The sequence below is a fragment of the Cupressus sempervirens genome, chromosome 2 (assembly GCF_028749045.1).
Source record: "Cupressus sempervirens isolate cs-2001-9-10 chromosome 2, ASM2874904v1, whole genome shotgun sequence".
NCBI lineage: Eukaryota > Viridiplantae > Streptophyta > Pinopsida > Cupressales > Cupressaceae > Cupressus > Cupressus sempervirens.
The window spans coordinates 307,947,314-307,974,404 of NC_143119.1; the positions used below are offsets into that span (position 1 = coordinate 307,947,314).

Sequence of the window (27,091 nt, forward strand, 5' to 3'; positions counted from 1 at the left end):
CCAAAAGTCCATTTCATGATAGCACTAGAAAAACTAACAATGTTTTGGAATTAATCCACTTAGATTTATGTGGACCTATGTCTGTTCCTTGTCTTGGAGGATTTTGGTACTATATACTTTTTATAGATGACTTCTTTAGAAAAACTTGGATTTACTTCTTAAAATGTAAAGAATTAGAAGAAATCCTTAAGAGATTTAAAGAATTTAAAACCTTAATTGAAAACTTATTAGGACATAAAATTAAAACTCTTAAGATTGATAATGGAGGGAATATTTCTCAAGTTTGTTTAAAGAGTTTTGTAGAGAAACAAGAATTAAGAGGGAGTATACCGTTCCTTATAACCCACAACAAAACGGGGTAGTAGAAAGGAAGAATAGGACAATTATAGAAGCTGCAGGAGCTATGATATTTGATCAAAACCTAGAATATTATCTTTGGGCAGACGCCTCTTATACTGTTGTCTATATTCAAAACAAAATTCGTCACTCCTACCTTAGAGATAAAACTTCTGAAGAAGTTTTTACTAAAGTTAAAGCTAATATAAGTCATCTTAGGATTTTTGGGTGCCCAATATATATACATGTTCCAAAAGAAAAGAGAACTAAATTAGAACCCTCCGGGAGGAAAGGTATTTTTGTAAGTTATAGTGAAACATCTAAAGCATATAGGATTTTCATACTTGGTCAGGAAAATATTGAACTCAGTAGGGATGTAATTTTTGAAGAAGATGAAGCATTCAAAAGAGCCCTAAGTTTTGGAGATCCATCTCCCTTACCTAGTTCTGAAGACAATACTGAATCAAGTGTCAAAGGGAGAACATTGAAGAAATTGAAGATGAAATTTAAAATCTCAATCTTGAAGAAACTCAAAATTCTAAAAAAAGACCACTTTGGGCCATTAAGACAGTAGAGGAAGCACAAGACTTTGCTGCACCATCTGGAACCTTCGGAGAAAGTAAAAGACCCAAAAGATTTTCTAGTTATGCATCAAACATGAATTATTTGTTTAAATCAGAACCAACCAATGTATCAGATGCTATTAAACATACAACTTGGAAGGATGCCATGATAGCAGAATACCAATCCATTATGAAGAATGATGTTTGAAAAATTATTCCCAGACCTGAAGAAAAATCTGTTGTTTCTTCCAAGTGGATATTTAAAATCAAGCATGTTGCTGACGATAGCATTGAAAAATATAAAGCTAGATTCGTAGCTAGGGGATTCTCTCAAAAAGAGGGGATTGATTATGAAGAAACCTTTGCTCCTATTGCCAGATACACCTCTGTAAGAGTAGTCCTAGCTATTGCAGCATCAAAGGGATGGAAAGTACATCAAATGGATGGAAAAATAACAATTCTAAATGGAAATATTACAAAAGAGGTATATTTGGAGCAACCTGGAGGATTTGAAACTCATAACTCTAAAATTTTTGTTTGCAGGCCCAAGAAAGCTGTCTATGGGCTTAAATAGGCTCCAAGGGCATGGTATGAAAGAATTGATAAGTATCTCACCAGCTTAGGATTCTTCAAGAATGAAGCTGATCCAAATCTATATTATAAAAGTGATAAAGATGATATGGTAATTTTGATACTGTATGTTGATGATTTACTAATAACAGGTGATGATCATCTCATAGATCAATGCAAGCAAGATCTAATCATAGAATTTGAGATGAAAGATTTAGGGCTCATTCATTACTACTTAGGACTAGAAGTTTGGCAAAATTCTGATAGCATTATACTTAATCAAGGAAAGTATACATTAGACATCTTGAAGAGATTTGGAATGTGGAACTGCAGGCCTATGTCTTCTCTCATGGAGACTAATTTACATAAACTTAAGGAAGCAACAACAGAATCACCTTCCATAGATTCTATTCTTTATAGATAGATGATTGGGTCTCTTATGTACTTTGTAAATACAAGACCTGATATTTGCTATGCTGTTAATGCATTAAGTTAGTTTATGTGTGAGCCAAAGGAGATTCACCTAGTTGTAGTCATACACATCATGAGATACTTACAAGGCACTCTTAACATTGGGCTCAGTATGAGAAAGTTGAATTGGACCTACATGGATACACAGACTTAGATTGGGCTGGAAGTGTTACTGACAGGAAAAGCACTTTAAGATGCTGTTTCAGTTTAGGCTCAGTAATGATATCATGGATATGTAAAAAACAGTCTTCAGTAGGACAAAGTTCCACAAAAGCCGAATACATTGCAACAGCAATGGCCTGTCGGGAAGCAGTTTGGATTAGAAAGTTACTTCTGGGATTATTTGGTCAAGCCATAAATCCTACGATTATTCATTGTGATAATCAGAGTTCAATCAAGCTTTCTACGCATCTAGTTTTTTATGACAGATCCAAGCATATTGAAATTCGTTACCATTATGTAAGAGATATGGTAGATAGGAATACTGTAAAATTAGAATAAATTTGCACTACAGATCAGACAACAGATATTCTTTCCAAGCCTCTTTCTCGAGTGAATATAGATCACTTTAGGAAAAGACTTGGTATGGTCGAATTGTAATACATTTGTATTCTTTAAATTATTAATAAAATAATTTTATTGTCAGGCTATTGACTGTTATGGGCTCCACCATTTGTATTCATTATCTAAGAGGTGACGATCTCTGAGATAATGAACACTTGTATAAAAGACATTATGAGAGATGACAATCTCTTAGATAATGTGCTAAACAATAGAGATCTACTATAAGATCTAGATGAGTTCAAGATCACATTGTGATGTAGACATTGTTATGCCTATAAGTCACAATTTTGATGAAGGAAGAATTTTATTGTTCTCCAGAGTTTATGCTGTATCCTGGTAGATCTTAGGATCATGTTGTGATATAGGAATACTAGTACCTATGAGTCACAACTTGGATAAATGAAGAATTTAATTATTCTCCGGATTTATCTTGTATATTGTATTCTTTGCAATACTGTTATCACTAGAATCAGTGATATGTCATATCACAGGTTTAGTAATATGACATAGTATCATGTGTTCAATGATACCACATGCTAAGAAAGATTCATATAGATATAGGTTATCAATCTATGCTTATTCATCTTAATTGATGTTGCTAGATATGTTATCTTTCAGTAAGTTTATCAAGTTAAGAGGGAGTGTTAAATTCGTAACTCTGATCAACATACTGATCTGACTGTGCAGATCGTACAGACCTTAGCATTCATTTGATGCCTTATGAAAGCCTAAATTTATATTGCTCCTTTAATAGGCATGATCGACATCTCCCTTGGGTTTTATTTGTTTGAGTGTTAAACCTTAATTGATCCTAGTTAATATTGTTTACATGTCATTACATCCTTCAGGCGCCAATTATGAGGAGGAGTTTAGCGGCCGACCTAGATAGGGTCATGTCCCTTCAAGGGACATGCCCTTTAGATATGGTATTTATGAAGGTTGTGGTTGTAGTTTAAGTACTCACAAAGAACATAAAGTTTGCTCTGTTAAGCAAGTCTGACCTAGTCAAGTACTTTCAGAAATAGAACATTTCAGAATAAATAATATATTATTGACATCTCTTTATACAAGTCAGACTTAAGGAAGATCATCTTCAGCAAGCACAATATAAGGTATAAGCTAAAGTTTGATTACACAGAATTTGCAGAGAAACTTTACACATTTCCGAGGTTGATTATCTTTACTGCTGTATGATCATTGTTATGAGATAGCCTTGTATCCTTTCATAATAGGTGAATTGGAATTCTCAAGATTACTAAACTAGCAATTTTATTTATACTGTCTACTTGACTGGTATTTGTTAAAAAAAAAAATTGGTATCCAAGCATTTAGCTCAGTTGCTTGCAAATTGTTCGTAAAAATGTCAATGAAGAAACTTTGAAACTCTTTATAAAACTAGGAAAGGGAGATTATAGTGGTATCATAGCCATAAATACTGCCATCTTGTGGGGAAATTTATTACACTCCAGGTTGGAATAAACAGGAAAAATGATAGCTAGGTATGAGGAAGAAACTTTATAAGTTTAGTCATCTCCAACCGGAACAGGCAGTCTTCAGATCAGATTGACATTGAAGACAACTATTTAGTTGACGAAGAGTTAAATTTTGGAACAAGTGAATAGGCTACATAGGTTGAATAGATTGAACAAGCTGAATGGGTAAACAATGTTCAAATGGCTCATAATGAGATTGAATAGGAACGAGAAGTAAGGGAAACATTGCGGGCTCAGGGATGGGTAGAATAACATTGCTAATGTGCTTCAGCAGCTTGCAAGTACTATGCAACAATTAGCTTTGGTTAACAGGAGAGCCTCGAGCCATCACAGTGGAGGTGGTAGTGTGGCCGGATCACTCCGAGTTGTTAGGGCCCTCACATGAAACATAGACAGGCCTTTAATGACTATTTTTAATGTAGAGGAAGAGGTAGCACCACCAGCGGCACCAAACTTACTGCCAGAAAACTTTATGGTGATGTATGATGAATGAGATTTGTTTCTTGATACAGTTAAACAAAATATGTCTTTTATTCAATATTTAAATTAGAAACGGGAGGCAGAAAGGCAACAACAAGATAGGAGACCTAGAGCACCAAACAAGGATTTAAAGTATGCTATGAACAAACTATCTCTCCCTACTTTTGATGGTAGTAGTAAGACATCTGCAAGAGCTTGGATTCACAAGCTAGACACTTACCTAACACTTAAACCTATGTTAGAGACAAAAGCCATTAGATTTGCTACAATGCATTTAGAGGGAGCGACATATGATTGGTGGCATCACGTGTTGATTACCCAAGATCATGGTCTTATTACGTCCTATGAGACTTTCAGCTCTAAGCTGATTACTCGCTTTGACAAGAAGGATATAGAGGTCTATTATAGGGATTTGACACATTTACGACAAGGTGGATTTTGGATAATTTCATTGACGTGTTTCAGCGGATCTCAATGATGGTTCCATATATGTTAGAACAATGCAAGGTAATGCTGTTCACCGAGGGTTTACATGATAGATATATAGGTTTGGTTAAGGTACTTAAACCAAACACTTTGGATGATGCTATTAAGATCGCACATGATCTAGAGTCACCCTCTTCGATATTACAACCTCCCAAGAAAACGTATAAGGGGTCCACTTCATTCCAAAAGAACAAAAACCAGCATAAGGCTACACCTCCCAAGATGGACTTTGAGACACAGAATGAACTCAGGAGGTAGAAGTTATGCTTCACTTGCAGAGAGCCATGGACACCAGATCATAGATGCCTTGGCAAAGGCAAGATACATTATGTAGAGGTAGTTTCAGAGGAGGAGGATGAGCAATAGGAGGGCAACGATGTTGATGGTAGTGACGAGGAAGAGAATGAGGATCGACCATGTAGAGAGAGGAAGAAGGAAGGCACCTAGGGACAACCTCCTATCATAGCATCACTTTCTAGCGATCCCATGGGACACCCCTTTTGTTTGAAGGGAATTGTTAGAGGACAGTGTATTATATGTCTCTTGGATACAAGTGCCTCGCATAACTTCATAAGCTTACGATGGGTTACCAAGAGGAAGTTACAAATTGATGACATACCTGAGTTTGAGGTTAGAGTGGTAGGAGGTGAGATATTGAGATGCGAAGGGAAGGTGTTAGGACTTCCGATTCATTTTGATGATTTCCTTCTTGAAGCAAATTTTTATGTGGTTGATTTAGATGGGTTAGACACTATGTTGGGTAGACAGTGGTTGTAGATTATTGGCAGGTACATAGTTGATCGTGATAAGATGCAACTGAAATTCTTACAGGATGGCAAACAGGTGATCCTCAAGGCTATGCCTGAGGGAGAACCCAGGTTGATTCAGCCCACAGGATGGAGGCAATCATGAGGCATGATGACATGGAGTGGGCAGCCCATTGTTTTATCTCTTCTAAGGCTACCTTAGACTTAGGGCAACAAATTCATGTTGACATTCAGTTGGTGCTCGATAAACACAAGAGGGTTTTTGAGGTCATACCTCTAGGATTCTCCCAGATAGAGGTTTTGAGCATATCATCGAGTTGGAGGAGGGCGCCAAACCTATCATCGCGACAACTTATTGTCATCCCAGGCACTATAGGAGGAGATAGAAAAGACTAGTAAGGAATTTCTACACATGAGACACATCAGACTTAGCTCCAGTCCCTTTGTTTCTTCAATTGTATTGGTGAAGAAGAAGGATTACACTCTACGCATGTGTATAGATTACCATGCTCTCAACAAGAGGACCATCAAGAATAGGTACCCAATCCCTCACATTGATGAGCTACTGGATGAGTTATATGGGGCAGTTTACTTCCCAAAGATAGATCTCATATCAGGGTACCATCAGATATGGGTTTGCGAGGAGGATGTGCATAATACAGCCTTCTGATGTCACAATGGTCACTACGAGTTCTTGGTTATGGCATTTGGACTCACTAATGCGCCAGCTACATTTCAGTCATGTATGAACCACATCTTTAGAAAGTAGTTGCAGAAGAGTATTAGTATTTTTTGATGACATATTGATTTTCAGCAGAACTTGGGAGGAGCACTTGCAACATCTAGATGAGATACTCAGTATCATGGAGGAGGAGCACTCATTGTTTGCTAAAGAGTCCAAGTGTGAGTTTGGATTGACCGATATTCGTTACCTTGGTCACGTGATTGGTGAAGATGGTGTGAAGGTACATCAAGAAAAGATTCAGGCAATCCTAGATTGGCCACCATCGAGGAACGCATCAGCCTTGAGGGAATTCATGGGTCTTTGCTCTTACTGCAAGAGGTTCGCTAGAGGTTTCTCTCAGATAGCGGCTGCCCTCATTGACCTCACATGGAAAGGGGCATTCGGATGGACAGTTGAGGCAAAGAAGACCTTTGATAGGCTCAAACAGGTGATGAGCACATGCCCAGTCTTGGCATTGCCCAATTTCTGTGGAGTGTTTGTTCTTGAATGTGATGCTTTGGGGAGTGGTATTGGCGCTGTTCTCATGCAAGATAGGCATTTGATTGCTTATGCGAGCAAGAAGCTCAAGGATGGCGAGAGACTGTACTTCACTTATGATAAGTAAATGTTGGCTATTATGTGTGCTTTAGCCAAGTTCAAAGAGTACTTAGTGGGGGGCAAATTCATAGTTAGGACAGATCATAATAGTTTGTGCTACTTCTTAGAACAGAAGAATCTTAATGAAAGACAACAAAAGTGGTTCAGCAAGATTCAGGCTTATGATTTTGACATTGAGTATGTCAAAGGTAAGAACACTGTAGTTGCTGATGCACTTTCTAGGAGACCCTTAGTAGCAGAATGTTGTGCTATTTCTAAGATTTCAACAGATTGGAAGTCGTAGTTGTTGGTTTAGTATATACTCAAGCATGTCAGATTATGGATGGACAACTTCAGGATAGAAGGTACAAGGCAATAGATGATGTGATTTTCTATAAGGATCGTATTTACCTCGTACCAAGATCTAAACTCAAGGGTAAGATTTTGGAAACTCTACATGATGCACCATCAGCAAGACACCCAGGATTCTTCAAAAGTTATAGAAAGGTCGGGGAAAGATTTCATGGAAGGGCCTCAAGGACGATATCCTCTAACATATCAAGGAGTTTCAAACTTGTCAGAAGAACAAGTTAGAGCATGAGTTTCCAGCCAGGTTATTACAGCCTCTCCCCATTTCGACGTAGAAATGGGAGAGTATTTCCATGGATTTTATTATAGGGTTGCCTAGGGTGTATGGCATGGATTCCATTTTTATGGTGGTGGATAGATTGACAAAATTCACTCACTTTCTTCACCATAGCAGCAAATTGATCAGCCTCTTAGGTAGTTGAATTATTCTTTTGGGAGGTTTTTTGTTTACATGGTTTTTCGCACACCATTATGAGCGAGAGGGATAGCAAGTTCCTTAGCACTTTTTGGCAGGAACTTTTCAGATTGATTGGTACGGAGTTGACACCCAACATGAGTTACCACCCCTAGACGGATGGACAGACTGAGATAGTTAATAAATGGGTGGAGGGTTACCTTCGAAGCTATGTAGCAGGACAACAAAGAGCTTGGGTTAAGTGGTTGTATCTAGGAGAGTACTGTTATAACTCCTACCACATGTCCATTCAGATGTATTCATTTCGAGCTCTCTATGGCAGCAAGCCCCTGTCATTCATAGACCTGGCTTGGCAGGACAATAGGGCACCACTAGCCGGGGATTGGATACAGGATCAGCAAGTTATTCTTAGATCTCTTCGGGAGAACATTCTTTGGGCCTAGAATCAGTAGAAGATGTACGCTGATCATTGACGGATTGAGCAGAGTTTTGAGTTGGGTGACGTGGTTTATCTCCGTCTTCAACCATATAGGCAGAGTTCCTTGAAGAAGAGTGGGTCCCAAAAACTTCAGCCCAGATTTCTTGGTCCATATCGCATTACTAGGAGGTTTGGTGAGGTCGCTTATGAGCTGGATTTTACCCGACGACAGCATAATTCATAACGTGTTCCACGTTTCATGTCGCAAGAAAGCGATTGGCCAACATACAATACCCTCTATAGAGTTGCCTCTACTCGATGAGGAAGGGAAGCTTGTATTAGTTCCAATAGAGGTGATAGAGGTCAGAGAGAGGAAGCTGTGTAACAGGTCCATCAAGGAATCTGATTTGTTGGAATGATTTACCTTATGAGGATGCCACTTGGGAAAGCGAGTCAATCCTATAGTATTAAGATAATATCTTTAATATCTTTATTAAGATATTATCTCCTTAGTTAAATACTTTCTATAATGGTCAACTATTGTTTGTAGTCCATCTTTCAGTCTAGATAGGAATGTTTCCTATCTTGTCTCTTTTGTCTTTAGTCCAGATAGGAATGTTTCCTATCCTGTCTTCAGTTTCGTTTCTAATTTCGTCTTCAGTCTACGTTGTTTCTAATCCTTGTAATTCTTGATAAGGAACACATTTGTTCCTCTCTTATTCAATCAATCATTTGGAAATCTGTTAATCTGCCAATTCTTGAATCTTGTAACATATAGCACCTAACTTTGAGATTGCTTGAGGGCAAGCAATCTTGGGAAGGGAGGACTATAATGTCCCCTTCTTCGCGCTAGCTATTTGGCGCCTAGTTGGTCTATCTTTCCATCCGGATAGGCTAATGACATGTGATTTAGGATGCTAACTAGTCACAAGAGTTTTGGTTTCGGTTGAGATCTTAATGGGAAAATCTAAGGTTATAGTCATTTCATTTTATTGAGTTTAAATATAAAGTACTTTATCGTTTGAAGTCACTTTATGACAAAATGACTTAAGTGACTAAAAGACGAAATAGTCCTTTACCCCACATTGCTAAGATGTTTGTATCTCCCCAAACTTCGAGGTTATAAAAGAAAGCCTTTACAAATCCTAAAGGTTGCTTAATGTGACTGGATAATTCCTGAGGACGAAACCCCTTCAGGAAAAATAGTGAGACAAGACACAAACCTAGCATCTACTTTTGCACTTCAGAATTATGATTCCAAATTGATGCATGGAAGATCTTTGAGGAGTGGGAGTTCAGCTGCAGAGAGGATACAGGTGTTGAAGACTTCCAAGAAATTAATACGTAAAGGTTAGTGCTTGTATTTTATGTTGGATGACAGGCAAGATAGGCAGGCTTTACCGTTGCCAAGTAAGGAGAGTTAACATTGGTTCTGAAGACTACCGTCTAAACCTAGTTGGAGAATCGTGTCACTCACAGCAGGTTTGGCAGCCGTTTTTTCACTTAGGAGGTTGGGTGTGTAAGGTGGACCACATAGAGCCGACATATCTACAGTCTGCGATCAGTTAGCAGCACTACGCAGGACTTTACAGACCGGCAGGGTTAGCAAATAGGATGGTGGTCACGGCAGTTGCTCAGCTTGATTGTAGAACCCAAGCATTGCGGAGACTTCACTCTGAGTATTGCCTACAGATGAAGCAAAGATATAATCTTCGGCAGAGGAAGGTAGCAGTAACATTGTTCTCGCTGCCGACTACTACCTACAGCACATCATATATGACTGGGAGTTCTGAAGAATCATGAGCATTGTCACTCCAGGTGCTACGTCACCCTTCGTGCACTTAATATAATTATTAGAATCCAATCTTTCATTGGGTGATTGTAATACTGTTGTATGCACGTTTTAATATTGATGAAATGAGATTTGGGTGAGTGAATTATCCATTTCTGAGGTTGATTATCTTTAGTGCTGTATGATCATTGTTATGAGATAGCCTTCTATCATTTCATAATAGGTGAACTGGAATTCTCAAGCTTACTAAACTAGCAGTTTAATTTACACTGTCTACTTGACTGATATTTGTTCAAGAAAAATTGGTATCCAAGCATTTAGCTCAGTTGCTTGCAAACTGTTCGTAAAGATGTCAATGAAGAAACTCTGAAATTATTTATAAAACTAGGGAAGGGATATTACACAGAGTTGCTGATTGCTTGCAGTGAGTTTGGGCTGTGCTCTTGAATACTTGGAAATGTCAAGTGACCAGTTTGTGTCTATTTACTCAACCAACAAAATACCATGAAATTAATGTGATGATTATTCACTTCAAGGTGGAAAGCTGTGATCACGAGCGCCATTAGCCTATTTGATAATACTGACCTCTTTACTATTGTTACCGTATTGACAATAATATTGAAAACCGATGCTGTTTTATTAAATGCCTTACATTCAAAAGTTGTCTGGGTTCTTCTGTTGGAAGATTAAAAATATATGTATTTACAACCATAGCATAGAACTGCTCAAAATTAGCTGCTGCAAAGTTACATACCAACCTAAGTTATGAATACCAACCTTGCAAAAGGTTCAGCTGGTGATCATATGAGGTATTACAAATGGAGTGATGTAAACAAGTGACTTACAATATCAGCTGAAGAATGGAATAAAATTCAAAACCTTGACAAGGGCATACTTTGTAAAATCATTCTTAATTGGAACTTTATTAGTTGTCCTGTTTTCTCATATTAAGCATTAGGAAGGGCATTATAATCCCTGTCAAGGTTAGATTTTTTAAATGTGTCAATTCCATTTGCCTTTTGGTTGCCTTTGCTAAATTTGTACAAGAACTAAAATGTTGTCAGGACCAAACATTTTTCTAAGGATTTTATTATTGTTTGTTTGTTTCAACGCAAAATTTCTATTTGAATATTCTGACAATCGTAGTTACACATTTCCTTATTTTTCATGCAGTTGATGGCAGATTCAATTATTTCAACATCGCGAGTTCTACATCATCTTTTTTTTGTTGTATCTAAACTGTTAATCTCTAGTGGTATTGATAATAAATGGGCATACAATGAGGAAGCTGAATGCGGGCCTTCTTATTCTCAAAAAGGAGGATTCTTGCAGCCTTTACTTTATACTGCTTCATCACCTCCAGCAATGCTGGGAGTTTCATCAAATGAAAGGAATGAAAAGGCTTGGAAGAAATTATGCGAATTACTTTCAGAGAGTTTATGGCCCCTCTTGTTAAAATGCTTGAAAGAAGGGAAGCATTCGATTCAAGAGAAAATTTATCAGGTGTACTATTGCTCCTTAGAGATGTTCAATTCTTCTTCTTTTGTCTTGAAATATATTAATGTTTGTTGCTTGTTATCATGAGAGGGGCACATTTATGAATGAAGTTATCATATTAGCTTCATCAGAATTAGGCAATTATGAATGTAGGCTCTTTTAAGACCGTTTCCTTCATAACTGTGAAGCACCTTTACTTGATGTTCATTTCTTTTGTTTCTGTTTTGGAGGCTTTTCATTCTAGCAGTGTCTTTTCTGCTCTTGACATCTTTTCTTTACCAATGGATAAAGGTACCCTTTGATGAGTCAAAAGTTATTTGTTGTCAATCAGCATTAGCCAATGGTCCATCTTTAATAGTCAGCTACTTCAACACTGTGTTCATGATATATTTCTCATTCTTGTAAACTCAATATGTTATTAGAATAAAATTGATTTCTTCTCATTGAAGAAGTCAACAAAAAAAGACAGTTTCTGAGGAAAAAATGGACGAGTACTGTCAGCTAGTCATATACAGTATTTCTTGCAATGGAGCAGATTCAAATAATGAGGTGGACAGTACTCATTCATTCTTCTCTCTCTCAGCTAGCCATTAACCTTTTTTTTAATGAATTGAGGCAATAGATGGCTGAATTTCAGTGGATTGTGGCATCAAGGCCAACCTGCTGCTTACAATACCATTAACTCTTATAAAAAAATGACAATAAAGTGATAATTACTGTGCTCCCATGCTTTCAAGATTTTTCTCAATTATAAGCAGGTCTTAAATATCAACAGACAACTCTGACGAGCACAAGCTGATATTTAGTATAAGATAATCTTTGTGACTTTTTCAAATCAACAGCCACAACAATATCAATCGCACAAAATCAACAATAATGAACACAAGAGTTATGTGGAAAGACTTCCAGGAGAAAATTATGGCAAAAAATTTGCTCTTACAAAATTCTCAGGCACCAATCTACTCTTATCTTTCTAGGTACCTATAATATCCACCTGTAGTTCTTCTCCAGATTTTCCACAGAGGTACCCGCTGGTTTGATATGAATTAAATGGTTTTAACATAGTGTCAAAATATTTAAACAAAATATCTTAGTAAGACGCTGGTCTGTCAGGAAATGAATTTCATTAACCCCTGTAGTAAACACAACTTCTCTTAGATTTTCCAAGACTAACTAAATAATATGCAGAAGATATATTACACTGGACTGGATGTGGTTGAACAGAGTTCACGGAGTAGCTAACAGCATGATAGAACTCATACCTCTCCACAGTGGACCACTTCACCCAGGCAGGACAGCAAATTTCTTCTGTAACAGTTTGTGTACATTCACTTATCATGCTGGGGGAATGCTGGTGATTCTGGGCACCTACTGACAAGCTGCCGAACAATGTGGTTGTCTGTCAATATTAGATTTCTCTGGATCCTGGGTTTTGAATAACTGGATGACTTCTCTTCCCACAGTCACCTTACCCTGCTTTACTCATCATCTCTGTGGCATACTGGTTATGTCCTCCTTTTCAAAAGTAAGGGAGACGATTCTGTGCAATGGTAGAGTTCACGCAATACTAATTTTGGTTGATAACTTCAAATGTCATTGACACTATCTCATTCACGTCTCACACAGCCTGGACATACTCCTTCAACCTCCACTATCTATCTTCACAAGAGCACTTAACACAGACTGAAAAATTGCTAATTCCTTTTGGGACCAGCCCCCCCTCCGGATACCAATTAAGGATACCGAAGAAGGTGATGACAGGCCAAGCTCCAACTGTGCAGAGATTGGACCCAATCCACGGGCATGCATTTGCAGTCTTAACTGGTTCCTCCAACTGCTTCTTTACTACCCGAGTCTGCAGATTCTATTCATCCAAAACAAAGCTTAAATAGAGCTCAGCTAGCACTTAAAAAAATAGGTCAAGGAAAGACCATCCAAATAACTGCCGCTATTCTGAGAGCATCTCTCAGCTCTGAAAATAGCACACCTGAGAAATACTGACTGTCAGTATTCTTCTGCAATTTCTGCACAACGTGACTCTGATTCTCATTCTACTTCTGAGAATGATTCCATCTTGCTATTATAGATCTGCTTGGTAACGTTTGGGCGCTCTTCTATTCCAAGGCCATGTAGCTGTTGTCTTATTTCCCTCTTTTAATTTCACATATATGATTATTCTTTAACATAAGTTCTTAAAACATTCCAGATAACCATACATGTACCTTTTAAAAATTTATTAAATGCAAAAAGAGGCAAAAGCATTTAATAAATCTCCCTCAACTTTTGCGGTCAGGAGGGGACATTACAATACCAGTCAATTGAAGACAACAATCCCCACAACTAAGCACCAAATTGGTAAAAGACATCAACTTCTTCAATAGCAAGGCATCAATCTCTTGAACAACAAACTTTATAGTTATTTGAATAAAAAGTCTCCTTCAAATTTGCCTTAATTCGGCTATAAAATCACCTTAAACTGACTGCTCAAAATCTGCTATAATTATCCTCTTAGATCTGCTTTAATTCCTCCACAGATCTGCCTTGATATTCTTCTGTATTTCCTTCTTACACAAATCAGTAAATATTTGATATATGTCTTTTTCTCCCATTCACATTCCTCCACATTCCACAAGCTCCATTTATATCTTCATGAAGTTGGGAAACTTCTTGGAAACACATTCTTTACAATGGAGGGCAACTTACATTTATATGCATCTGTCAGACTTGGGTGGTTACATGAGATTGACCACTTTGGAAGAAATAAATATTTATTTAGTTATAAATTGTTTTACAACAACTTGTGGCACCAATGTGGGTTGGCCCACTTTGAGTAAAAAATTTAATTTGATTGAATTTTGAACTGTAATTGGGCGCCAAAATGGTACAGGATCAGCCAGCTTAAATAACAAGTCAAATCTGTCTTACACAAGAATTTTATAGAATTTTCTCATTTGTTGGTTTCTGTCTTTTTGAAGGTAGTATCTGTCTGCAGTTTGCTTCAGCAATCTATGTCATTTGGCAACAAACTGATTTGTCCTTTGACATCAATGACAATAATCGAACAATCTTTCCCTTTTTCATTAATGACAACCTTGCATAAAATAATCTGTGGATATAGTAAGCACATAATGCTCTCCTTGTCTCTATTGCTTCTCCTTTTCTATACTCTCCCTCCCTTGACATCTATGTTTCCCGGGGATGCGTACCTGGCCTAAAACCCAGCGTTTCGGGGACTGGGACGTCTTGGGGATAGGGGGACGGGTAGGGGACGTCCCCCAGCCGTCCCCAAAAAGTGGAAAAATGCAGGGGACGTCTTGGAAACTTGGAGACGCTAGAGGGAAAGAAGGGGGACAGCCAGTTGTACTCGGTACGGAAAGGGGACGTCTGGCCATCCCGCTTTCCATACCGGGTACAGCTGACCGTCCCCCTTTTTTGTTTGCATAAAACTAAAAAAGTTTACCATAAAAAAATATTTTAAAGCCTCCAACTTGGTCGGCCAGGTTGGCCCCACCCCTCCAAATGCCCTGAAAGGCAGTAGAGGCAGAATAGGAGCAGCAGGCTGCTTCATTTTTCTATGCTTTGTTTTTTATTTTGAACATGAACATGGTTATGATACATTGATACTTATTACTTTATGGCAGCCCTCTACCCTTTGGGCCTATAGCTTTGGGCATATTTTGATTTTGATTTTCAGATTTGTCATGTTTATCATTATGACATTATGATATTGACAATTGTTAATGTTCATTGTTCAGTGTTCATTGATATTGATATGCATTTTGACAATTGGGTACTAGAATCGGATATTATTTCCTAGATGGCATTCAAATGTTGTATGTTATGGTTCTATAATGTTTAAATGACATGCTCATATGAATGACATGCATATTTGCAAATTTCAAAGTATATTTTAAAATTTCCATACCATCCCCCCCCGTCCCCAAAATTGCCAAAAAAATTTGCCGTCGTAGAAACCTGTCCTGCCGTCCCCCGCCGTCCCCGTACCAGAAACTTGGGGGAACATAGCTTGACATCAATGGCAATGGAATTCTCAGAGTTGTAAGATGGTGCAATGATGAACTACCTAAAACAAGATGCAATTCATTAGTTATTGGATGAAGAGGATATCACCCTCAACTACTGTCTACTGTACTCAAAATGTCTGTTTTGGAAAAGGCTTTTGGAAAATGTCTGCAATTTGCTCCTTTGTAGTAATACTATTAACTTAAGATTTAACATACTGGTCTTCCACTTTCTTCCTTTAGAAATGATTTTTGATTGCAATGTGTTGAGTTTGGGAGAGCATCACAAGATTCCTTGATATAGTGATCACACTCTTTTTAGCACAAAATATGAATATTGGATGATCATATTCTATCTTGGTTTCCCTCAATATTTGCTTCTTCCAAGGATGAGTGCAACAAAAGGCTACTGCTGTTAAACTTTGATCCACAATAGCATAAACTAGGACAAGAAAAAGCATATAACACAAAAACACCAAAGGTATCCTGGGAAAACACTCCAACTTGAGGGGAAAAACCCAGCCACAGGAAAATTGACACTTCATTGAAAAATCAGAATCTGAATACAATTCTTCACCAGCTTAGATAATAACAGACACCCTCGACCAAAACAACATATAGAACCTGTATTCCCAAGCCAACATTCACGGTATGCAACACAGTAATGATCACCCAGAATGAAACCGATAACTTGAGATCAGATTACTCATGATATACACAACAGTGATCACCTATCAAATACTAACTCTTTACAAAGTACTATGCATGATAGATAGAAAAAAATTGCCTACAGATACACACAATTATAAATGGAAAATGACTCCAGTGTCATCCACTCAGAATTACACACTGCAACAATAAGTGTCAAATACCAAAAGTATGATGCCTCATCCATTTCAGAATTGCATATGACTAACATCTCATACAAAACTCAAAATGCTGTTTACAAGCAAATTGAAGACGCTTGATCTCTGACCACCGTGTGAACAGACGGCAGTTACCTAAATTTGCCGTTCCATATTCTGATTTCTAACTGCCGTGGCTATTGGAATGACTGCAGTTACTGATAATGAGCTGGAGTTTAATACACTTCATTGCCTTTAATCTTAGTTACTGATTCAGAGGCGGATCCGGGAAGTGAGTGCATGGATGTGCGAAATTTATTTTGGGGGATGTGGATACATGTATACATAGTTTGCAAACTCCCCGAGTATTCTCAGAGTTGCCGAGTACTCCCAAGGTTTTTTTGCTGGGCGAGTACTCTCAAGTTTAACTCTCGTGTATTTATAGATGTTAAAAAATGTAGGTAAAAATGTTGATGCAAGGAAAACATTGGATTAGATGCATTTTTCACATCATTTTAGTGCTATTACACTACACATTTCCTCTATTGAAATGTCTATTACTAATTTAATACATTTTGTAATTGTATTCTACAAAAAAAATATGTTTCTTAAAGAGATTTTAAATTTTTATACTTTTTGAGTTGCCGAGTTTTCCCCTAGTTTTTGTCAAGTATATGCCGAGTTGAAAATTTTGGGCTTCCCGAGTACTCTCCGAGTCCGAGTTTGCAAACTATGCGTGTATATATACATACACACATACATACATATGTATATACATATACATATATATAGTTATACTATGTATATGTAAAGAAATGAAATAAATATGCAAAATTAAAACATTTGATAGTAGGATACTTGGAACTTCACCAACACACATTCACATTGAAATTCAAATACAATAAGATTATAAACCATATCATAGACGTCTATGTTCACAATTCCAATGCATAAATAATCACAATTAAAAAATCAAAATATATTCATCATGCAATGTTCAATCCAAATCTGAATCATGTGGATTCGCAAAAAAAATCCTCAGCATCTCTTTTAGGGCCGTTTTAGGGTTTAGGAGCAATAAATGGGTTGAAAAATCTATTTCCCATGTGCTAATACAAGTGTTTTAAGTGACAAAAATTAAAAAAAAAGGTTTTCCAGCTACCAGGGCCAGTGAAGGCTGCAGGAGGCATGCAGAAACTGGCTGGAAGCCACTTCCAATCATCTCCTGAATCCACTTCTAATCGCATCTGCTTCCGCCTCTACAGGCAGGAAGCCCGAATTGGTATCCAAGCCTTTAATGTTTGACACCAAAGGACGGGATTCAGCATATGGAAGAACCATTCATCACTGAAGACTTAAACAAAATTCTACAGCTACATTTTGAACCATGATGCTACATTTGATGTAGCTCTTCAGTTATAAATAGTTTTAATCTCTTCAATAATCAGTCATGTACGCACATGAGCATATGAAATGTCAATGGTGATGGAAATAACACTTTCAGACAGAAACGATGAAAACAGGTACAGAAAATAGCTCCTGCAGTCACCAAATCTTAACAGCTGCTACATACTCTGCCTTTGTTGTAGATAAGGAAACTGGAGCCAGTTTCTTACTTAGTCATTATACAAGACTATTGCCTAGAAAAAATGCGCGTCCTCTTTTGTTTTTTCTCTCATTATGTTGTTGTCACAATCCGCATCATTGTATGCTATTAGGGGGAAATAATCATCTATTGGATACCATAAACCAAAACCCAAAGTGCCTTTTAGATATCTACCTGAAAGATACCGAAGCAAAACTTGTAGACTGGTAAAGAATTCAAATGGCAGTAATAACTCTAATTTTCTGTTTTAAAAAAAATACAAATACACAAACAAATATGTAGGAACATGTCTGGGAGTTATATATTTATGTTATCCTTAGGACAGAAACTCTTTTCAGTATTCAGATCTGCTTAACAGGTTATCAGTCAATTTCTCACAGATCTTTACATTAAAAGATCATGATTGGAAATTCATTCTGATGTCAATGCCAGCAGGCTTGTAGATTTTATGCGACTGAGACCTGTATATTCACATCCTTACTGTTGATGAACATTTATTCAGATTCCAAACTCACCTTCCTTGTTTTGGCTCCCCTTAAGTGGCTCTCAGATTTGTTCCTAGGCACCGAGAGTTTGAACAGTTCTCTCCAAGCAATTTATGTGCATGACTATAGATATCTCCCTGCATTTGCCAGACTCCAATAGTTTTGAGCTAACATTGGACTTCTGAAAATAAGATGAAGGATTTGAACTCAGAGAGTAGTCCGCGATCCAGAAAATAGAGGCAATGACAATCAACAGGATTTAACAATAAGAGGGGCTACATCCTACCACAAATTGGAGATCCAGGGTTGCATCTGGATTTTCCTGTGCATTTGTTTAATGCAGATCTGCTCCAAATGACTTTGACGCCTAAACAAAATGATTTTGCCTTAATAAATAGCCACCACTTGAATAGGTCGGCCTCATTGAGAAAACCCAACCATAAAGGAAACTTCCTCAAAAACATCTGGTCGGGTGCATAAAAATAATAATAATGTTAAAGTAGAAGCTAGTGAAAATTTAGGTTTATCGCGCTACCTGCACATGGGTATTTTTGGAGCTTTTTGAAATCACGCAACCATCAGGTCTTGAAGCTGTCACATCTAAGAGGCTCCGACTCATTTTTTCTAGAGTGTTTTATTGGCTTCTAGGGCTTTTTTTTAACTTGCATGCATAGTCCTCATTTTCCAATGGGGTGAACTCTTCAGGTTGTTTAATATACACCCTTCTAAGCTTCCATTTATAAATGTCCTAGTTTGATGGAGAAGTGTTGTTCTATGACTAGAGGAAATTAAAAAGATTTCAGGTCTTGAAGAAAGTTTGCAAAAGAAGGGTGTAAGGACTGTAAGTTCTAGGAATATTGATATTGAAAGATTTGAGAAGAGTTTTAATGCTAATATGGCTTTGTTTAAATTGTTTATATTTTTGTAGACATCATAGTAGTAAAGGTGGAGCAGTTTATGTTAAAATCTGTTTTGAGAAAACATTTGTAAGACTCGTAGAGTGCAATGTTTTTAGGAAAGAATTGTAATTTGTGTATTCTTAAAGTTGTTCCCATTTCAGTTTTTCAAGTCATTTGTCTTCATTGTGTGGTTGCATCTGTCTCTTGTCTCAATTATTTGAATTTTTTCTATTGAAGTTTGACGAATCCTATTTAAAGTTCAATTTGATTAAGGATCATATCTACTACCGATTCAGCTCCACCTTTCTTAGTAGTAGAGTTTTGTTCTACACTTGGGGAATAGTTTAGACTCTTTGAACCCTTATGCTTTGTATTTATTTGAAGCTTAAGCCAGTTTATTTCAAGTTCTAGTTTCTTTGTGCAAGATCATTCAGGCTAAGGAAAATAATTGATTAAGTCCATGAATAATTACATAAGTCACTTTGTGTGTTACCCACTATATAACATCAAATTCAACTGAGTTATATAGAACAATGAAGTCGCTACTTCCTAGTGTAAACTTTGAGGCCGTGTTATTTGATCGCAAATTTTCATATTGTTTAGCTTGTGAGGTGTACTTGTTTAAGAGAGGATAGAATTCTTGGTATTTTCTTCTATGTTGAGAAGTGCCACAAAACAATCATCAACAAGACCCAATCATATGTGATAAAGACTTTGTCATATAGTTTGGATGTAGTTTGTACAGTGATGAACAACAATCTTATGCCAAGTTGATGATGCCTTATGCAATGAAAACCTTCTAGTTTGTATTGGATGAAATAGGCTAGGTTGTTCAGTAGGAGTCCATACAAACGAATCTATGCATTGAACCAAGGGTATGTCGCCAAGTGCCTTTGTCAAAGTATGATGCCTATTCAAGAAATAAGAAACATACTCTTGCCAAGAATAAAAACTACAATGTGGCTGAGAGTTTGGAATTTAAATTGGATGAAAGTAAGAAAACATTTCTACTTTTTTCAAAATTTTTGAGGCTCTAGCTGCCTTTTCTTTCCATTTTCCATCCCCTTTGGTTTTCTCTTTTCTTTTTCTTTCAATTTTCATTGAAGTTGATTGCACTTGACAAATATTTGTATGCTCCACAGTAATTATCTTGCTCTTCGTACTATCTAATATATTGTCCATAACTTTACATGCTTTCATTGGTTGCTCTTCATGGAGAGTTGCAGTTTCAAGAAAATTATGTTGATGGAAATACCTTATGGTTGTCCGTTTGCCAATGAAATATACCATTTAGGTAACTCATCTCATCTTTAGAGCAATTCATGAGATTGAGCACCCCCTTATCATTTGGCTCAACATGTTTTCTTTTTTGGTCTATCTCCTATTCTCCTTTTTTTGAATTGGATGACACCAACTATTTAGTCATTGTTTGATTCTTCAGATTGATGATGTACTTCCTCCAGTTGCTTTTAGCTAATAGGCTTTTGTTATCTTAATCGTTCACCATCCCCGTAGTTTCACACTTCTTGTAGTGCCTTATTGAGTCGTTCAACTCAATTCTTGTGAACTTGGGGAGTTTCTACTTGTTGACATGTAGACTTGTTGTGGGAGACATTGTGTTTCTCAATTAGTACACACCTTGTACCTTTTGACATTCTAATACTTTGCACTATTTCTCTCCCGACATTTTAATGCTTTTCTTGCACTAGTGATCGTGTACAAGTCCTCCACACTTTCACTCTCAATGTCCCTTGAATTTTAGTTACTTTTTGCTTTGTTCTTAGGCTCTTCTCCTCAAGATCTTTGGTTAGGTACCTCTAATTCTTGGTTCCTCGCTTGAGATCGATAGTTCTTGAATGTGACATATGTTATAACTTATTTTCTAATGCTCCGGCCTTGATTGGTTCAAGATTTTATGCATTTAATTTAATTTTTGCCTTGGAATTTGTACTTGTGAAATTGCCTTTTTTTGTGCATAGGGCTTCATGTAATTTTGGGTTTATGCCTCTTTTTAACATTGATTTTGTACCTGTAAAAGTGTGAAAGATCTTTGACCAACACAATGTTGGAAGGTAGTCAAAAGTTCAATGACCATGACATCAACATTTGGAAGTAGCAAATGATGATTTTTGAACAACGGTGGTAAGATTGTTGTGGGCAAGCCTATGCTTCCTACAAAAATGGGTTAAGATTAGGATAAATACAATGAAAGGAATTGGGAGGTCATGATGCTCATTAAATTATCAGTCCTTGACAATCAACTACCTCAAGTACCCTTAGACAAGACATCTGATGAAATATGGGAATATTTGAAGGGGCTACATGAAACGTTTGACAAGAACCATGTATTCTTACAGAGGAACAATCTTTTCTCCATCATGATGGATGAGAGGATATCCTTGTAGGAGCATCTAACATCATGATTGTGAGAATAATGTAATCATGGTAGTCATCACTCTAAAAAGTCTATTAGAGTCTTATGAGCATTTTATTGAAACGTTAAACATTATTTAACTAATGTTGTCTTGAAGTTTCTAGATCTTGCACCAAACATCTACAACAAGATTGATGGAAGCAATTGTTTGACAACATTTCTAGTTCATCCTTCTTAGAACAAGCCTTCACACCAAACTCATATGCTCAAGACAAAGGGAATAAGCAATTCTCTCAATAGAGAGGCCTAGGTCAATCCTAATACAATTCCAAGAAGAACATTCGTTGCAATTACAGCCACTAGTAAGTATGGTCACATGAACAGAGATTGTTGGCATCGTTTGGCTTGTGAGTATAAGTAGGGAGGGTCTCAACATAAGGTCAATTTAGTAGAGCACATTGAGTAAATGAATTTGCCTTCTATGCCTTGATGTAAAAATGCTCAGCAGATCACATCGAATCATTTGCCTAATATGCTGACTTAGGTGCTTCTTGACACTTTACTCATTGTCTAGATTGGTTCACTGACTCCACACTGTTCACTGATTCAATTAGTTTTGGAGGAGAATAATATATAGTTGTTAGAGGATTTCTACCAAACATGATTTAGCTTCCTCTTCAACAATTTCCTGCACTTCATTATTTTCAGTCAATTTCACCTGAACTCTTCATTTTTCACCTCTTAACACTTGCCTATACTTAATTTTGGCACCTAGTAAACAAGGGGGAGGGTGAGATTTTGGTTTGAGAGGATTAATGTGGTGGAAATCCTCTATAGAGAGGATTTCCGCCAACTATGATTTATCCTTTTCCTTCAATTATTTGGAATCTTTCTCTTGTTATCGTAATTCTTCTGAAGTGGCATCCTTCATTTCCAACTCTTGTTTAGAATTTTGAAAAAATGGAGGGGGTGGAGTTCTTGACATGAAAAGAATCCGTGGGTGGAAATCCTAAGCTCATAGGATTTCCACCAACTTAACTTAGTGCTTTGTTTCCTTAAATCTTTCCAAAACTTCATCATTGCCAATAAATTTCACTTCAACTCAAGATCCTGCACCTCTAACACTTGCTTGGAGATAACTTTGGTGCAAGGTGAATGTGGGGGAAATTTGGGTTTGAGAGGATTAAGGGGGTGGGAATCCTCTAGTTGGGGATTTCCACCAAGTACGATTTCCTTGAAATGTTATTACCAAAACTTGTTCCATTTCAACCTCTCCTTGATAATTTCTTGCTCCATTTTTCCTCTTCATGTTGGATTCATGCCTTAAATCAGATCTAAGTGCGTTGGAAAGGTGGTGGAAATTTGAGCTTGGGAGGATTAATGTGGTGGAATTCCTCAAGAGAGAAGATTTCCATGGTTGGAATCCTCTGATTAGGAATCCTCTTGTCAGAGGATTTCTACCAAACATGATTTTGTCACTTAAGACTCCAAAAACTTGCCTCCTTGCGCCCCTCATGCTATTTATTTTCAAGTTGCTATGATTTTAGATCAATTTTGAGTTGTTGAGGAGAATGGTGGGAATCCTAAGGATAGAATTTCCATGGTGGGAATCCTTTGTTCTAGAGGATTTCCCCCAAGCATGATTGTACTAGTTATCCTTGGGGAAAATTACCATTTTCTCTTATCTTCATTTTAACATTGCTTCAATCCGTTTGTTGGCTTAGTAAGGATCCCTCACAACCAAATTTGCACCGAATTCCTTTTCCCTAAGGCAAAATCTTGAGAGTATTGGGGAGAATATTAGAATTCACCCTATATTTGTCATAGTTGTAAATGAATTCTTGACCTAAGAAGATGATAGCTGGTGGAAATCTTGGAGTTAGAGGATTTACATGGTGTAAATCCTTCGACTAGAGGATTTCCACCACTTTCTAAATTCTCACAATCCTTCACCCTTGTACAAGCCTTGGACAAATATTACTTCCTAGTAGGCCAAAATTGCTCAAACTCACCTTCATAACTCCTACATGACAAGTGACTTTGTGGTAGGCGACCCCCTAGACTCATAGTACGCTCTGGACTCCTCAATGCATTCTACTATCATGAATGCCAAGAGCCTTTCCAACTCTTGTGATCAAGTAGAGGCTCTTATCCTCCTGGCTCTTGCGACCATCTCCTGTTGGTATTGCTTGAAGTCACTCTCTCTTGACTCTCTCCTACTAGTCTCCTATGCGAGACCTTGCTGCACACTACCTGTCATAAGTGTCTCTTGAGTGGGCTTTGTGGCTAACTCCAATAGTGTCTTGAGTCCTCGAGTGGGCTCAATATCTATCTTCTCTAACTCTTTGGGCATAGGTGGCATAGATCTCGTTGGTGAGCTCTCACATCCAAATCAACTACCTCCTGTGGTGCTGGTGGGTCGTGTCTTGGAGAGGTGAGGGTGTCCTTAATTAGACTCATCAATGCCATATCGACTTAACCATGAGTTTGCCAATACTACCTCCTCCTTTGGCATCTCACCAGCCTCTACGATCTCCACCTCACTATGTGGCTCTCTCTCCTGTGTCTCTACTTGTCCGTGCTTTCCTCCCTATGGATCAACTCCTGCTAACTCCCTTTGTGCACTCTCGCCAACATTGTAGGTACTGTCAACTTTGTTGAAGGTGATGGTGCTATTGACACTCAATGTGTGGGGGTGCCACTAAAATGTACTCGGTCAATGACGCAAAAACTAACTCCTTGGAAAGGGCTAAAAATCTCTCATTGAAGGCGTTGTCATGGGTGTCATGCTCATTGGCGTGTAGACATGGCTGAAGACTGAAATGGCTGTAGAGGTTGCCAATCTTGCTGACACTGTTGGATTCAAGTGTGTATCTGATCATAAGGGCCATGAACAGACTTGTGTGGCCCCATGTGTCGAAGTGACTGCAACAATTGTTGGCACAACAGGGTTGCTTTCAACCATTTGTCGATCCCCTTGTTTGAGGCACTGAAACTCTCTGATGTCTCCTATCCACTGCTAACATCCTCCAAATCGACCCAAAGATAACTTACCTTTGCTTTTCTGCTCTGCGGTTATCTTTTGCCCTATTGGTGTGTTCTAGTGCCTCCAACACATGATGGGTGGCTCGCTAGGTGTCTAGGGACTAGGTCTCACCTCTAGTCAGTCGGATGGAATCTGCGAGAGTGTGGCATCCAAGAACATGTTGATGGCGTAGTGTGGCATATAAGATATCTTATGCTGTAGGGTCATGAACTCAAACATTCGCTCTGCCAACAAAGTAGCCTAGTCATATTTAGTATCATTCATTAGGCCATTCATCAACACTATTTGGGAAAGAATGATATTTGAAGCACATCTCTACCTTGTTAGTTTGTTCTTTAAAACATCCATGATACAATGCACAACCCTTCTTGGATGAAGGATTTCTTCGTCCCTCAACCTTTCTACACCTTTTCCATTGAGTCCATCTCTATAGGTGTAAGGCCTCGGGATACTAACTTTATCTAGAATTCTTCTGCTTCTTTTGTCATCTTGCGTGCCTTCATCTCAATCTTCTTGCCATTATGCTTTAGTATGCCAAACACTTGTGCAAACTCTGCCACCGTGAATGCAACCCTCAAGTCCTTTCTAAGGTATGGGATTATGCTTGTTTTGGAATGCTTGTCAAAGGTCTCTATCATAACTTCGAGTGCACTTTTATTGTACTTATTACTAAAGAATAACATCTGTATTGCACATTCCACTTGTGCTATCCTCAGACCTATCTTTATTAGATCATCGTTGGGTGTATCTTGCCACCACTTCCGACATTCCAACCTGTTCAAACCCTTGAACACTACAGCCTGTGTTGTGATTGTATCCTTTGGAGGAGCCAACGTCATTTGAACTTTGGGCCTTATCTTCTTTTGCTGTTGTTGGAAGTTGCATCTATTCTCCGTGCAACTTTTACTTCGAAGGGTAATATTTGGGTGTTTTTATCCATGCTGCTATTGAAACTTGGCTTTCCAATTTTTTTTACCAGTTGAATCTATAATTTTCTTTGATTTTGTCCTATTGTGCAGCAAAAAACAATTAGGGCTGCCCACCAATCTGTCATTTTCCACTCTTCAAAACTAATTGGTCTCTTCCATCCTGTGGACGGGCTCTAAACGATGTGATCCTTTGCACGGTTTTCCTACCCTCTTGTTGCCATACACGCTTTCATCTACTACGTGTTTCCTCTATACGACTACTCTTTCTTCCTTCTATGGTGTGTTCTTTTCCTCCATGAGATGCACCCTTTATGGAACGCCTTATCCTTGTGTGGGCGATCACCTTCTCTCTTTGTTTCCTTTTAATGTATTGAATGTCACATAGTTTCTTGTCTCTTATGTTTTTATTCCCAATTCAGGCTGATCTTGGGTGTAGATGATGACAATTGTCCCCTCTTCATTGACGACCTTCCTCCAGTGGCATCCTACTCCTTTCCTGTTGGTATTCTTCTTTCTTGTTTCTATCAAATGTGTTTACCTCCTACTTTTGTGGCCCTTGTCTATCCACTTCGTCTGCCACCTGTGTGTTCTTATTGTCAATGGACTTTCCCTACGCCCTTCCAATGCGGTCCTATCTTCCAATAGTGCTTGACATGATTGATACTATACGACTTCTCTTGCACTTATATGCTTCTTGATACAAGACTCTCTCTCTCTCTCTCTCTCTCTCTTTGTACGGGCTTTAATCATGCCATTCGGTGTTTCAATCTCTTAATAGTGCATGACATATTTAGTGATTTTGAACCCTACGATGTTCCCCTATTCCATACTGAATGACTTCTTTTTTTCGTACGCTCTTTGGTCATGCCATTCGACGTTTCAATATCTTAATAATGTGTGCCTTATTTAGTGATTGTGAATTGTATGGTGTTCCCCTTTTCTTGACCGTGAGACTAGGTGCATCATGTTTCCTGGGGTTGTACACTACTCCCCTCTATGGAGTCACTGCATGGTGATGTCTCATATAGTGACCCCACCATATGGCAATACAACTGTACTATGACAACTGTACGGTCGTGTAACCATGTCATGACTGTTCTCTTTTATTTGTAATTATATATATATATTTTTAATGAATTTCCTAAACTACTTCCAGTGGTGACGCCTTTCGACTTGGTTGCCCTACTTGTTGACTTTGTCTTTCATGGTAGGGCTTTAAATTTAGAATCGTTGATCGCCTTTGGAGTCTCATGTCTATTTACTAACCATAATTTGGTTGTGCCATTGTCGCCAACTTCCCTGACTTGGTATGGAGCTAGCCATTTCACTTTAAACTTTCCTGA

The 27,091-nt window shown here is 37.9% G+C and overlaps 1 protein-coding gene across 2 annotated transcripts in view; it reads left to right on the plus strand.

Moving 5' to 3' along the window:
- The window catches only part of LOC149572307 (P-loop containing nucleoside triphosphate hydrolases superfamily protein), a 142,730-nt gene that overhangs the window by 53,067 nt on the left and 62,572 nt on the right, over positions 1-27,091 (plus strand). For both annotated transcript variants that reach the window (XM_089813518.1, XM_089813519.1), the window contains exon 13: positions 11,219-11,548. In XM_089813518.1, coding sequence (XP_089669644.1) covers positions 11,219-11,548 — 330 coding nt within the window. The remainder of the gene's footprint in view (positions 1-11,218; positions 11,549-27,091) is intronic.